This window comes from Gallinula chloropus (assembly GCF_964237585.1).
Source record: "Gallinula chloropus genome assembly, chromosome: 3".
NCBI classification, from domain to species: domain Eukaryota; kingdom Metazoa; phylum Chordata; class Aves; order Gruiformes; family Rallidae; genus Gallinula; species Gallinula chloropus.
The window spans coordinates 42777626-42793577 of NC_140087.1; the positions used below are offsets into that span (position 1 = coordinate 42777626).

The 15952-nt window shown below is 36.5% G+C and overlaps 1 protein-coding gene across 3 annotated transcripts in view; it reads right to left on the minus strand.

The window, feature by feature from the left end:
- ARID4B (AT-rich interaction domain 4B) overlaps positions 1-15952 on the minus strand; it is an 89313-nt gene that overhangs the window by 34416 nt on the left and 38945 nt on the right. For all 3 annotated transcript variants that reach the window (XM_084261883.1, XM_084261884.1, XM_084261882.1), the window contains exons 6-11: positions 12804-12883; positions 11161-11252; positions 8878-9016; positions 5417-5496; positions 3991-4064; positions 3014-3159 (exon numbers count right to left, since the gene is read on the minus strand). In XM_084261883.1, coding sequence (XP_084118009.1) covers positions 3014-3159; positions 3991-4064; positions 5417-5496; positions 8878-9016; positions 11161-11252; positions 12804-12883 — 611 coding nt within the window. The remainder of the gene's footprint in view (positions 1-3013; positions 3160-3990; positions 4065-5416; positions 5497-8877; positions 9017-11160; positions 11253-12803; positions 12884-15952) is intronic.

The window sequence follows — 15952 nt, forward strand, 5'->3', positions numbered from 1 at the left end:
TCACCTACCCTGAAGCCAAGGAACAAAAAGTATCACCTTTAAAGTTATAGCAAGCCAGTTCAGAAATCAACAGAAACAGGTATCATTATTATACACATCAGGAAAAACAAAACAACACAAACATAAATACTCCCAACAACTTCTGATGAAGCTATGTAATAAAGAGATGGATGGCTGAAAATTAGGTCAAGGAAAGCTGTATCTATTACCAGTGAGTAGGGTTTTCTTCTTATTCATGGAGGACGTATCAGCAAATAGGTAAAAAATGAACCAATATTCACAACATGCTGAAACAATTGTCAATTAGGTACAATTCTTGATAGATGTGCAATGAAAATATTCAACAGCTTTGCAAAGAGAGTGCAAGAAGGCGGTCTCTGCCATGGGCATTACATGATGAGCATCTGGCTGATACCTAGGGGCCCAGTAGAGCCCAGAGCAGGCTACTTCAATGAGTGAGGACAGGCTGGGTAGAGACCTGCAACCAGTATAGTGAATACATCCTCAAAAAATCAGGTACGTGTACCAGTTCTTCACTGATAGGAATGACACAATGCTACAGCTCTGCCTACAGCACAGACAAACACCTGGTTAAGAACTTTCACTTTGCACAGGCAATGCTGGTGAAAGGAAACACTGATAGCAAGCAAGCTTGCACACAGAAAACCTGAAAGAAACAAAATTTAAAAAAAAAAAAAAAAGCCTCTGTTTTATAAATCCCCTAGTTCAGTAGGTGACTGAGACACTGGATACCTGATAAGGAAATATCACAGATATCACAGCAAATCCCAAAATATTTGCCCGAGATGAGAACTTCATGTCTAGCACATGGAAAGACTGGCTCAGAAAACATCACATGCAACTAAAAGGCGCTAGAGAGAAGGTGTACAAAGGTACAAGGTCAAATATTTACAAACAATGTAGATAAAGACTGAGTCTTTCACCTACAAGTGGTGAGGGAATGATCACTGTTCAAAGATAGTACGTCAACTTAAAACAGATAGAAACCTATGTACGTTCATCATGCCTGTGGCTGGACATGAACTTGCTCTGGAAGTTCAGGAATTGCGCTGAGCCCAATAAAGTACTCCTTGCTTTTCAAAACACTAAGCAGAGCACAGGTTCTTATAAACTGGGCTTTACAACTCTTGATCAGAACTAATCTCTTGTGCACTTAAATAAGAGGCCGAATGAATTCATCAGCATGGAGAGGTGGTGAAGTTTTTACTTCACAACTTTGACATCTCTAAACAAATCTTAAAATAAAGAAATGAATGAATAAAAGATGGAACACATCTTCTGGTACGCCGGAGCCACAATCTCCAGGGAAAATATATTGAAAGACCACAGCAGCCATTTAAAAGACCCAAGACAGTTCTGTTTCTCCTTTACAGTTCCACTACTGATGAGAATTTCAATTTACTGTGTTACTGGCAGATGCATAAACAAATTAGAGATCAATTCTCAAACCCTGGTAACAGAAAAGGTGATTTTGAGTACCACCAGAAGGTTCAGAGGAAGTAAGATTCAAAAGCTCCTCTTTCAGCCTCACAGCCATTCCCACAAATTTCCGTGTCAGCCAGCTGGCAGCGAAAAAGAGATTATTAAAGAAGCAAGCATGAGGTAGGACTCCATACTTCCAGGACAAGGAAAGAAGTGGAAGAGGAGTGCATGGGCTAATGCCTTGACTGACAGCTCTTTTGCTTCTTTACATCAGGGTAGCTAGAGAGAGTGAGCTTGTTGCAAACTAGTTCTTCAGCAGACCAGGATGAGAGAGGTCCCACTCAGATTTCTTGGTAATTATGTAATGGTTTCAAAATCTCAGTTTTCACCACTCCAAAACCAGTAAACTATTTTCTAAAGATAAGAAACAGTGAAACAACAGTGCAAACTCCTTGCAATACCTACTTTGCAAGAAGACCTAGGGCTGAAGGCCTAGCACAGCAATGTGCAGGCAGAAAAGGGTAAGGTAGAAGGGGAAAGAGGACAGGGTGCCAGAGACACAAGGAAGGAAGTGACAATAGCAAGGCCATGCCAGCTTTGCTTGGTTTTCTTTTTTGAGTATGCCAAGATTAAACCAGCCTCCTCGGAAGGAGCTCCTGTGTAAGAGGTAGAAAGCTTCGCTGCATCTTGGAACGCGTGGTAACTCATCACAAGTGCATACTGGGGGAACAGCTCTATAACCAGGAGAAAAGTTTATCATCGCTTATGCGAGCAGCTATTTACAGCTGCCTGATTTTAGCATCTGAGCCAGAGGATTATAGCCCAGGAATTAAGATCACCCTAAGAAATGTTAAGTTCTACATCAGTGGGAAAAACCCTCCTTTGCTTTCCACCACTAAAACAGTATGTGCAAAGAAAAGGCCAGTCTGGGTTTACATACAATTAAAAGACAGAATAGTTTACGTTTTCAAAGAAAACAGAAGATGTTTTTGTTTCAAAGTTATTAAAAAATAAAAATTAAGCACCACATATCCTCTATCAGAAATAGCATTTCTTTAGCTACACACATCTTCCCATTTAGAAGATAGCCAGACCTGTAGCAGCTAGCAGGTGGGTTCCATTCAGAAATACACACAAGTAAATAGAAGCTTTTTTCCTTTAGGAAAAAAACCCAATATGAACGTGACAGCAGACACCAATATCTACCTTTCTTCATCCTGCTCAGACTGTAGCAGGTATTGCAACCCCTTCTGCCACTGCATTAAGATCAGCATGGGAAAGATTCTAAAACAGGGTCTTCCTTTGAGTCTTAATTTATATTTTTCAGTAGTCCCTAATGACTCAGTCTTTTGACTACATGTTTTTTACTTAGTGAGTCAAAGATATTTTTTAGATTTTCAAGTTGATATTTCCACATTAACTGATCTTTGTTGAATAAAGATTCTGAAAGCTGATAAGCAGTAATGTTGCCTATAATGTGTTCCCACAGGTTTAAAAGATCTACTTAAATATTGAAGTCTTGCTAATTTTCATCAGGTGTGTATCTATACCCTTTACTGACTTCACTTGCCTCTTCCTCACTGCTGTTATCCTCTTTTTCTTTTTCATCCTCTTCTTCCTCTTCAGCTTCACTGCTGGAGCTGTCTTCTTTCAATTCTGTTTTCCAGTTACTGGGAACGGTTCTGTTTTTACGGAATTCAAGGGCTTGTTCAAAAGCTGTAAAAGGACCAGCATTTGTTAGCACTGCAGGAAGTATCAGTTTGACCAAATGTTTTAATCAAAAAAAGTTGTTGGAAGTGGGGGGGGGGGCAAGGGGAGAAGGAGGAAAGACTACTAATTAACAGTTCCACCCATAAATATAATGAACCTCACCTCACAACCATCCTGCATTATCCATCCTCATTTGTCTTACCCATCCAAAATGGCCTAGTGTCCCCTGAACATCAAATTATTCAGAGCTGTTACTAGGATTATTACCATGTTACTGTCTATAGACACAAATAAACATCTTCTGTATTAGGGCATATATGAAAACTTAACTGAGAGAACCCCTGTTCCAACAGCTTTACACTGTGGTTTATATATATATATTGAAAAGGGAGGAGCAGGAAGAAAAAATAAGCACCAGCTAATTCTAAGAATTTAATCACACCAACTTAAACTTTCAAACTAATCCACAATTTCCATTTCTTGAGAGCACATAAAGGAAAAACTTGTAACTATTATGGATATTATGGTGAACAAAGCAGGTGTGCTCTGCATGATTATAACCCTTTGCCATGTCTACATCCAAAACAAATGTGATAGAGTGGTGCTGAGGGGGTGTTGTTTGGGGTTATTTTGTTGGGTTCTTTTGGGTTTGTTTTAAAAAGATAAAATAAAAAAAGTTCCTCTAGATTGTCAGAAGTGTTCTTCAATATATTATGCTATGTGAATAGATCCTGTATTCTAGCATTTATAAGACATGAAGCAATCTACCATAAATTTGGCCCAATTTACGTGACTAAGTAAATAGATACGTGTTTTCTCATAGACAGTTATTTTTACCTTGTTTTAACAAAGCATCAGGCTTTGGTGAAGTTTCACTAATCTCACGAACATCTTTTCTTGGCACAGAAATGCTAGATAATTTAGAAAGTGTTAAAAATAAATATTTTAAAGTCAAATTAACAGCATAATACAGAGCTATCACTAAAACTATAACACAGTTACTAAACATACAGAACAAGCATATGAAGTATATCTTGATAATTCTATAGTGTTTGTCTGGTACTGTATTAGTGGATTAAACCAAAACTTCTACATAAATTTAGTCAGACCATCCAGGTGCATTCACTGCATAGTAAAGAAAGGCTTCTTCCACTAACAGGTAGTTTCTGGAATCTCCTAAATATATTTTACCTAACAAAAAACTCACATAAAGTTAGCAAATAACTACTCATCCACAAAAAAAACCCCACAAAACCTACCTCGACAAAAACATAAGTAAGTATTAGTATTAACTGTCAATATGAAGGACTTCCAAATTGAAAGAACAAAGCACTTTTTAATTTATACTGTGGCTACATGCAAGGAAGCAAATCTGCACTGCAGCTCTGGTGGTGGGATGGGATATGTGTGTACATGCTTACGTGTGTTTCTCCAGTGACATACACTGATGCCTGAATAACTAACAAATGCAACCAAAAAGTGATGGCTCTTAATTACTTAGTAATTAAACCACCATGAAACTCAAATATTTTTATATCCTTTCTGTAAAAGCATTGTTAAATTGAACCAAGCAGAATAAACAACTACAACCTAAACAAAACTGGAATCCTAGAAAAAAACAGTTCTATTGTCATCCATCAACCCCCCTTGCCTAACCAACATGAGCTTAAGAACATGGAGTTCCTTATTCTTTTGCAAATACCATACAGTCTGGTTTTCTAGGCTTCTCTATTTTCTTTCCTGCTTTGAGTAGTATCACAGCTCTCCCCAAAGCACATCAGAATATGCATTTGTAGTCTAGATTGAGATAAGAACATACCTGTGCAAATTATCTTTCTTTTTTGAGGTAGTGTGTGGTATATGTGTACACACACACACACACACACCCCCTTCACCCACCCCTTTGAGTAGCTGAGTAAGCTTATGGCTACCTCTCTGAAAAGCAGTGCTCTGCTCCAGCCTGAGCAGGAAAGTCTCTCAGGCCATTCTCCAAGTCATAAAATAGTGCTTTGTGTCCCACCGTTGTAACAATGAAATGAAAACTAATAATGAGATGAATAAATCTGTCTTAATAATGACAAAGTTCAAGGCTAATTTCATCACAATGTAGGCTGTCAACAGTTTTCTAAACACCTGAAAAATCTTGGCAAACAGTTACTGAGCTTACTGATGTTATTAGTACTTTACCCAACACATTTCAAATTACATTTCTCTTGACTGGTATGTTTTTCATTCAAATCTCAGCCTCTACATTCCTACTCACAATTTGCCATCCTTGAAAGAGCGAACCAGAATATTGTCTTTTTTCACTGCAATATCATCACTACAATCTGGACAAACCACCTGCAAAGATATTACAAATGCAAAGTTTAGAGAGAAAAAGGAGGGGAAAAGAGTAATAGTATATACTCAAAAACCTTTTGGGCTCATTTCTCTAGCAACACTGAGAATGAGAGCAACTGTGATCCCTCAAAACACAAGAGCGATGACCTCCTGAAACTACCGAATGCACAAGCTCATGCTGGCATCGTGGAGGAAACCGATGGCTGCTGCCAGAGACAGAACAGCTGCATTCTGACAAAAGTGAAGTACCTGTCATGCCACTGCACCTGATTCTACTCCTCACCCTAAAAGGGCAGAACTTCCACTACATGCTGCCACCTAAACTAGGGACATCTGAACAATTTCCAGAAATTGCAATGATGTAATCACCCACTGGTTCAAAACCAGAGTCAAACAAGATTTACAGTTATCTACCTAGAAGAGTGCCTCAAGTACAAGTATTATGATAGGTTCTTTAATTCAGTGAATAGACTAATCAAGTCTAGCACTGAGCAACAGCCTAATTATTTGTTGCAATTTTAAAAGATATTTAAGTTTTGTTAAATTAGTATACCGAATTGCTAATTAAAAAGCTTCCAAGAGTTTAATAAAATATATATTAGTGAATTTCCAGTGTTACAAAACAAAAAGCAGCCTTCTCCATCACTCACTTCTCTTCTCTCAAAACATCTCTAGATCCTTGAGAGTTAAGTTCTCTCTGAAAACCCCAAGGAGCAGCAAATGTCTGCAGCCCTAGTTTGGTTCTGGTAAATATGTCTCCTCTCTTACACCAACTGCTTTCAGTCCTACTTTTTTTCCACCAAACACACAAAGATACTGCATGACAAAAGTTTTCTTCTTCCTTGCATAGGTCAGCCATACAGCATTTCAGAAGCTAAAGTCAAAAAGCTCCATCTAATTTACAGAGTTGTGGATCCCAGAGTAAAATCTAAGAATGCTTCCCAAGAAGAAAAAAAAAAAAAAGTAACAGCTTAAGTCTCCAAATTCAATGCACTCTACAGTCTCCAAAGAAATTACTTTGCACAAACTGCAACTTCTTAACTGAAATGTGGTTTTTTAAGATACAGTTTGTAACAGTGTTTTAATATCAAAGCAAAAGACAGAGGCTGGAGAACAGCTTACCACAACCTCATCTAGTCTCTTTACATTAAGCAACATCATCTCAATTTTGCTTGAATCAAGCCTCCTTGATTTCCTCACAAAATAAACTCTACTGCAGTCACAGGAGGATGAGAAGAGATGATCTTATGTAAACTCAATTTTCTGAAAATGCTGCATGTAGATTTCCTCACTACACCTTCCAAAAACCTTTAAGCACATATTAAAACTAAGCAATGCCACTAAATCACACTATTTGCCATATGAAGCAACTGCCAGGCGTTTTTACAATTACAAGTAGCCATTGATCTCAACCCGCCTCACCCCCCAACCCAACAAAAAAACCCAAACCCACAACCCAAAAATCTCATGCATGCAGGGTTAAAACTATATAGTTAATCACTGAGACCTCTACCGTTTTACAGGCTATCTGGTTATAGGACTGATATCCAAAGTAATCAGTTTCTACTACTAATCTTAACTGTTATTTGCTGTAAAGGTTTAGACTAATCCCTGAACTTCTTTTCACATAATAAACTTGCACAATGTTCTCTGAGCTAATACACAAAATGTATCTGTACACAATATCATTAATAACAAAGTCATTCTGGGATACATATTCTTCAGCATATTAAACCTGAATTTTCATTTCATTATTCACATAATTACTATGAGCATAATATAAAGCTAAAGCAAAATTTATCAGTAATAAGATAAAATTACTTTGTTGATACAGTAGAGGTAACCTGCTTACAATAACTACAGGGGAGGGGATTAGAAAAAGCAGCAAGCTATTTGGGACATAAATCTATTCTTTGGCACAACTCTTCAGGTTAACTGCAATATGATGTTTATTTTCAAAGCTATAAACCTGATTACTAAAATAACAGTTAATCTAGGATAAACTATTTCAATTTTACGCAGCTCCACCCTCAAACTTTATCCTCCTATTGCTTCTCATTCATTGCAGGAAGCTTTCTAGTGAAGAATAAGCTATTCCAATCTCCAAGTGAAAGATAAAGAAATAAGAATATCTTTCATATACCTTGGGAGAGTAACTTTAGGGTCTGACCCACAGCTGTCCTGAGCAGCATGACATGAGCCATATGCCCACCTAGCACCTACCAGAGATGCTGCCACAGAAACTACCCTTTGTCATGCGCCTGATCAGAAGGGATAGCCCAAAAGTGGTACATAAAACAGCTTAAACCAGTTCAACCAACCACTTCTCAGGGTGCAACCATGAGGTATGTGATATTGCATTAATCTTGATGATGACTTTCAGTAAAGAAACAGCTCGATTTTCTCATCTATTACTGCAAACCTCTCAAAGCTTAATGTCATTCACATGGTATCTCCTTGCTGTATATTCTACCTTCTTCCTTGTTGTAAAGGACACTTTAATGACTCATTCCCTCACACCAACTTTTCCAAAGTAAGTCCTGCTGGTAAGTCTCTGGACTGTATTACAAGACACAGGAGGTAACAAGTAGAAAGTTGCAATTGAAAGCTATTGCACACACACTGAAAAAAAGAATTAAATGTTACTATATGGCTTCTTTTCAAAAACAGTGCAAGTCTTCCTGAAATTAAACTTTTGAGTTCATTGCCAGGGAGAAAGTATTCAAATATTTACAATTAAGAATAAAATAAAAATTCAAAAGCATTATACTAGAAGGTACCACACATGGAAAGACATTAGTTTACAAATATATCAGTCATCCTTAGAGTAACAGTGATATTTTATTAGAAGCTTATTTGTAAAAAAGTGTCTTCCAACGAAAATAAAGGAAGATAGAAAATATTTGTACTAGTGGCAATTCTCTACTACCTGCCATAGCAACAAAGGAAAAATATTCCATTCTATTATTCAATGTGTTTATATTGAACCTAGAAAAATAGTAACTATGTAAACACTAAACCCCCTCTTCACACTCCTTTTTATTTTCTTCCTTGATGAAACTTGGCAGTTCCAAAAAACAACATGCAATCGCCTAGGAAAAATAGCCCTGACATTTTAGTTCAGTAACTAAACATGCTGTTGAGCTGGATTTAGGTCAACTAGGTCTGACTTTTTGGAAAAAACTAAAGCCATGTGAACAATCGCTTTTTGTAAACAAAGATACTTATTTATACACTATTTCCTTAGACTTGTTATAATAGTCCCATTTGAAGAAACATATTAAGTTTCAATACAAATTCATCAAAAAAGAGAAACTCCACTTTTCTTTGATGCCTATAAAATATAACTTTACAAAATTAAAATAAAGATGAAACTCTTACCAAGGCTGGGAACCACAGAGCTTTCTTTTTATCCACACTGAAGCAGTCCACACACACAACTTTTCCTAATAACTCATCACTTTGTTTTCTATCATCTTCATCTTCATCGCTGGAAGAGGATGAAGATTCTTCTTCAGGACTAAACAACAGAAAAAGACTTAAAACTCAACTATTCAAAACTTGCCTATTATAATTACAGGAGATCCAAAGGTAACTGTCAAAGAGGCATAAGTAATAACGGACTTGAATTGCCTGTTAAATACTTTAAGATAAAACTGGAGAGTCATATTTAGAAGAACAGTGTAGTAACTTAAACCTTACAAATTCACATTTACATGTAATACATGCAAATGCCAAACAGAGCACACCACGCACCCGTACAGAGAATCCGTACGGAAATGCACTGTCAGGACATTCAGAATGAGAATTCTGCCCCAGTGAGGCACTGTTCAAAAATACTGTTGCAGTTTTGGACCAGCATTAAACTAAACTGGTTTGGTTTTCCTCTTAACTTCCTATGATTTTACTTTAACAGCCATACAGAATAAAAAGCTACTTTGAGAGAGTACAAATCTCTTCTGAAGAAGAAACATCAGCTATGAAGATGAATAGCAAAGAGAAAAAGTCGTCCATTTATCCTGAAACAGTTCTTTAAAGATGTGCAGTGAAGCATTTCAATGACTCTTTCAATTTCACATTGCATGAAGTGTTGTAAGTAAGTAGATGGGCAAAGGTGCAAATATATTTTGATTAAAAACAGTTCTGGCTCATTGTTTTGACTGATCCTGTACAAAGTTGCACCTGGTTTTAACCATATGGATAGTCTAAATGTACAAAACTACTCCAACCAAAACTACCTGCCAAAGATTTAAAAAATAATAATGAGCTATTCTGACTTTCTAGATTTATATTTTTTTCCTAGTCAGTCTTGAAGGTTAATGCTCAGAAAATACAGTGTGTTCAGTGAGCACAACAGGCAGAATTTTAAAGGCTATTTGCTGCTTTTTACATAACTACTTTTGAGTATGAAGTTCAGTATTAACAGAAGAATCACAGTTAGTATTTGTGTAACAGAAGACAAATGGTGTACAACCTAAGGCGAACAACGATGTTTCATTTTCCACACCCTAATTTTATGTTGTCATTTGCAGTGCTGAAAAGCATTGGTGGGTTTTTTTTACCCAAACACCCTTTTTTAAAGTAAAGATTTCTTTAAAAATACAATAGGAAACCCTTACAGACAGTCTTTTGGGGTTTGAGAATCTCTTCTGGGAAGAGAACAAAGTCAAGGACTATTTTAGAGAGATTACCACTTCACTCAGTTATACCACTATGTGTGCAATCTGGTTTTTTTACACAGATTAGTCAATATTAATCGTAAGATAAAGATAACTGTGTTGTCTCTGCCATAATCATGTCCTGTACAGTTAGGAAAACAGAGAAGATAATGCAGGGATGTTGCAATCACATTCTCTGTGATATATGCCAGCTTGTTCCTTCAAAACAAATTAGTAAATCAATAATTGAGTGAGTTTATAGTACCTCTACATAACACAGGGCAATATTTATTTCAAGCTATCAAAAAAAACAGTGCAGGAAAGCGTAATTCAAGCATGAAAATTCCCCTCCCACCCCAGCCACCACCACTTCAAAATTTTAAAAACAAAAACGAAACATCAAAAAAAGCCACAAAGGAAACCACCCGCAAACAACAAAGAACAGTCAGTGGTGTGTTTCACATTGGTTTTCACAATCAGAACTACCAAGAATTTTGGCACACAGGAAATCAAGTCACTACTCTCAAATTTGCTTTTCTATCAGTAAGATTTGCTGCAAACCATAACAGTGTTCACCTATTTCTAAAAGCCCTTCAGAAACCGTGTAATGAGAAACCAAAGGCCTCCACAAGGATTCTAGTACCTTCTACAAAGACTTCATGTCAGCTGGACAAAGACTGCATTGTAATAGCTTCAGTTTGAGTCCAACACTTTTATAATACACTTTTATAATTCTACTACAGAGAGGCTTCTGAGTATAGCTTAAGAACACATTTCCTCTTAGTATCCCACTTTCTTTTCTTACTTAAATAACAAAACAAAAAAAAAACCCTCTTGCCTATATGTGGTAGTATTTCAAATACCGATTACATGAAGACTACTTGTAATTCTTCAATGCAAGAGTCACTTGAATGAGAAAAGCCTAGACATATAACTAGTAAAACTCCACATCAACTGAAAGCTTCAGAACTGAGTAACAGCACAGATATAAAGGTGTTAAACTTACATATGATTGGATCTCCTCCCTCTGTTTGTTTTCTTCCCTATAACAGGAGTCCCAAAGTGTTCCGGGTTTGTGAGTGGAAGCTGATCTAATGTCTATTGAAATGAACAGATGCAGATACATATAAATATAGAAAAACTAGCGTAAACTATTCACCAAACCATACTTTTGTATAAACTGGTTACAGAAAATTTTGTCAATAAAGAGACTTTTTTCATTACATAGGATTGCATGTAATGACAACAGAACCGGCGTTTTCAATATTAAAAGTAAAGGCACGATCATGTTTGAGGGAAGAGGACACACTAAAAGATCCCACACTCTTGGGAAGTCAGACTAAGCTAAATGTACATCAGAAGATTATAATCATGTGGCACTAGTCTAATTACAAAATAAACCAAAAATGCTGTTCTCCCTGCTGAGGAGCTATGCAATCATGAGATAATTATTAGAAATGCACAACATGAGTTTCATTGAGGGCTGGTGACAATGAGTTGCATGTCAGTGACTTTTGGAAAACCATCGAAAGCTAAGAGAGTAAGAGCAATGCTAAAATAAAAGGTAGGAGTCACCTGAACATAAAGTTTCTTCAAGTCTAACAAAATAATCTGAAAATACTCTCATTCAGCCTAACTGCTGCAAAGCAAAATATAAAGACAAAAATTTCCAACCTGCTTACTACAAAGTAATACTCCTAAAACCATATTAAAATAGTATTTATGGAACAGAAGCAAACTAATTTTCAGAAGTGCTGATCATTAATAACAAAGAGCTAATCAAAGGAACTACACAATCTTTAAAATTACAGCATTTATTTCTGAATCCAGATGTAGGCATCTAATTAGGCCCTCTTCTTTATATGTGCTTAATCCTGACTTAGGATTCTAGGAGGTCTCTGAACATTCACAAGAATGCAGTAAGCAGACAACAAGATCAGCTATGCAATAAGAAATACTTATGTAGAGCAAAAAGACCCTTGTAGCCTTCCAGTAAGTTAACGTGGTTACACAGATCTGCCCATCAGTCCGACTGTCTTAGTAAAAGGAATAACCCTCATTCTGAAATTTCAGCTCTTTGAAATTTGCTCCAAATGTCTGACTATTTTGGCTCATCTCCTTTAAGACATGGAACAGCTTCAAAACACTGGTAAGTGTCTTCAAATGAACAGCAACTTATAATTTGGCTTTTAAAAGAAAAGTATTATCTTTTAAGTTTATTAGCTATTACAAAATAGACTCGATCATCTACCTAAAATCCTACAGAAGATAATTGTATCCAAAAAGGTACATTATTTTTTCATGTAACATATTTTGATTTTTTTTCCACAATAAATATTTACAGGGTTTTTTTGATATAAAGCAAAGTAGTGTGATTGCAGACTTTAGTGTGACCTACAATCTATATAACATTAATAATATAAAATATGCAAAATATAAAATGCTGAATTGCATTTCCTAACTTACACAATTTGGAGAAATGTAATTGTATTTCTTGATTTAATAAAGGTTAGGCCAGACTGTGTAGACTGTGTTTTATATAATTCCCTTTTTCAGTATCACTGGTGCATACTGAAGAGTGAGGTACTAAAAATATCATGACTAAATTTTTCTAAATAAAAAGTTGCCATATAGAAATTCTTCAATTACCTCGCTTTCAGCAAAATGTCTTTCTCCTTTCAAACACAGGGAAGAGCGTCTGAGAGTCTTCTCATCACCATCATCAAATACTGTCACCAGGCAAGTAGTGAGACAAGAAAAAACAGTTTAAAATCAAGTATTTACATCTCAGAAAGCATGAGATCCATATTCCTTTAGCCAGTCCTTAAAGCAAAGCTGTACTGGGATACTGCTGCATATCCAGTAAAGCACTCACACAGATTGAACACATACATAGCTGCTGTCTCACCATAGCTACTCCAGGCTTGCATACATTAAATGGAATCTTAAGTGATCTGTAGTTGAGCAGACTATTCATGGATCATGACACAAAATTAAAAATCAATGCTAGCTAGAACTGTTCTTCAAGCATTTTCAGTTTTTACAGAACTCCATTACATAACCAGAACTCCCTTTCAAATGGAAGCTACGCTGACCATGGAGGAACACAAATAGGTATCTTGAGGAACAAGTTAATTTAATGTTACATGAGAGTTCAACTTCTTTGTCCACTGACTCCATTCAACCATGCTGCAAGACAATAGTGATATCAGCTTAAGGATGATGACAATCATTAAAGTGCACACAACCATCAAAAACCAGCTGTAGTGACAGAATGTGATGCTCCTTGTTTTTAGGCTTTGCACCACCTCTCCCATCACTGATATCAACTGAAAACACATTCATAATACATCTGACTTCAGCTGCATACTTTTGGATGCTTTTGAATCCTGAAATACACTGCACACATTCAAGGTGGGATCTTCAGTAGCTGATAAACTGTCCATATAAAAAGCAAACTTTGTCAAATCTTCTACAGGTACAACAGATGAAAACTTGGTGACAGGTTTGAACCCTTGGCCTATTCTGGCAATGTTCAGTGAGACAAGAACTGCCCTCCTCTTCCCTACCCAACAGGGGCAACAAATACATTCTTGTCCCCACACTGCAGTGACTTTAATTTTTGTGGGCACAGTAACTACCAAGATTAGATTAAAATACTATATTAGAAGTGAAGCATTTCAGCAATTTCTTAACATGACTTTCACCTTCAGTAACTGTTGAGTACTGTTTGGTGATAAAAGTATTGGTTATAGATGCACATCTGTCACCTCAAAATTTGTTGAAAAGTATTGAGAGCAAGAACTGCATGAGAGGGCAGTTGGAGCTGCAGAGAGAGACTTAGAGCTGCATCTTAAAATGGTCAACGCGTAACTAAGCCTCCCTCCTTGGTTAAGTGAAGTAAAAGACAGCAGGTCCCTAATTTGTTTTGTGTTAATTAACCTAACAGTCTCCTTACATAATGAGAGATTAAAAAAATAAATAAATCTATCCACTTCAAGGGATAAGCTGACTACAACAGAGGTAAACCTATTCAGAGCTAGGTAGGTAGCCATATTATGTATCCTATGTGGTAATCTGCTTGTGGCCTCTTCCCTGCCAGAGGGATTCTTAAGCTTGTTCCATAACCTGAACACACTCAAAGGAAAAGCTTCACCTCCCTGAGAGACCTGTGTGGCCAGCACAGCATATCTGGCTGTAACACATGACATTCCAAATTCTTGGAACATCCTCAAAACAATCATCAAATTATATGAACAGCAAAATAGTATCAAGTTACCAGGGTTGGAACACCTTAAGCTTTTTGAAGAGTTTTTATAGGACAGACAAAAAACAATGGACATGTGATGTGTTTGTATAGCCTTTTAAAATTAGTATAGCATAGTTATACCAGTTGGGTTTTTGTTTAGGTTGGTTTGTTTGCCTGGGTTGGCTGGTGATGAGGTTATTTTCTCTTTTTTAAAAATTTAATTTAGTTCTTATCTTCCTTTAGAAGGAAAGCAGTAATACAAAAAAAAAAAGTATAAAACTGACGTACAATTTCTATTCAGAAAACACCATACAAATATAAGACAGACTGGGATGCTCTTAATGCAACTCAGCCTGTACTTTAGAGCTAAAAGTTCTCAAGGAGCCCCCAGCCTGTAATTCCTCTACAATCCACATGCTACTGTTGCAGCAGCACAAATGGTCTAAGTAAAACCTTCTGGAAAGGTACTGTTTCAGACATATCTGTCCCTTCACAAAGTTTTTGACCAAATCATAGTACTTGTATTCACAAAATTATTAACAATGCAAGTAATTAGATACTTCTCAACAAGTGCTAGGACAACAATAGATAACTCTGCTAGTTAAGATATATGCTAGTTCTGAAATCTGGTGAACTGAAGCTATCCCTTGAAGCAGGACTTTCACTCAGATCTGCAAAGTCATCATTGTCTGTGAAGATAATTTCAGTCTCATTCTACTCACTCTCCTGACAAAGATTATTCTAATCATCCACTGCTAGAGTCACTTGTCTCTCAAAGTGCATTACACAGCCAGCAGCTGTGCTACTTTTACTGATTCTGCAAGGTCAACATGCTTTTATCTACAATATATGGTTTTCACTCAACTCTTACATCTCATCTTCCTATTCTTCAAGTTCAAGATTCTTCACATCTATTTTGATTTACAGACTGCAACTATGTGACATTTACCTTCAAAATTTATTCTGCATGGACTCCTATCTTCTTGCTGAACTGCTCACCTCACACTTTCTCAGAATCATAAACATATATATACACAACATAGGTTTGACACCAGCCATACCATTTTGTTCTTAAAAAGGTCTCATATCTGATCCACTTTTATAATAATTACCAAAACATTATCTATAGTGTTAATTCTTGTTATTCTTGAACCTCCTATTTCACCCCATCCTAATCTGATACTTCAATAAGACAACAGATAATATTTTCTGCCACACTTACATGGAAGGTCTTATCTTAACATAACAGCTCTATTCCTGTCTAGAAGGACTAAGGCTAGGGCAAGTTAGTTGTTAAACATCACTTCATTAATAACAACCCTTAACATCTCAAACCAAGGAAATCTTGATAAAGTTCTTTCAAGACCTGGGCTTCACCTTCTTGTGTTACATGCCAAGGAGAGAAATACGTACTTTCTAAAGAATCAACACATTTCATGCAATACCCTTAAGACTACCAGTGCACAGATGGAATATATGCTATCATTCTGTAGTTGACCAGTTTTCCTCAAGACAGAAATAAATACTGGGACATAGCATCAAAGAGAAA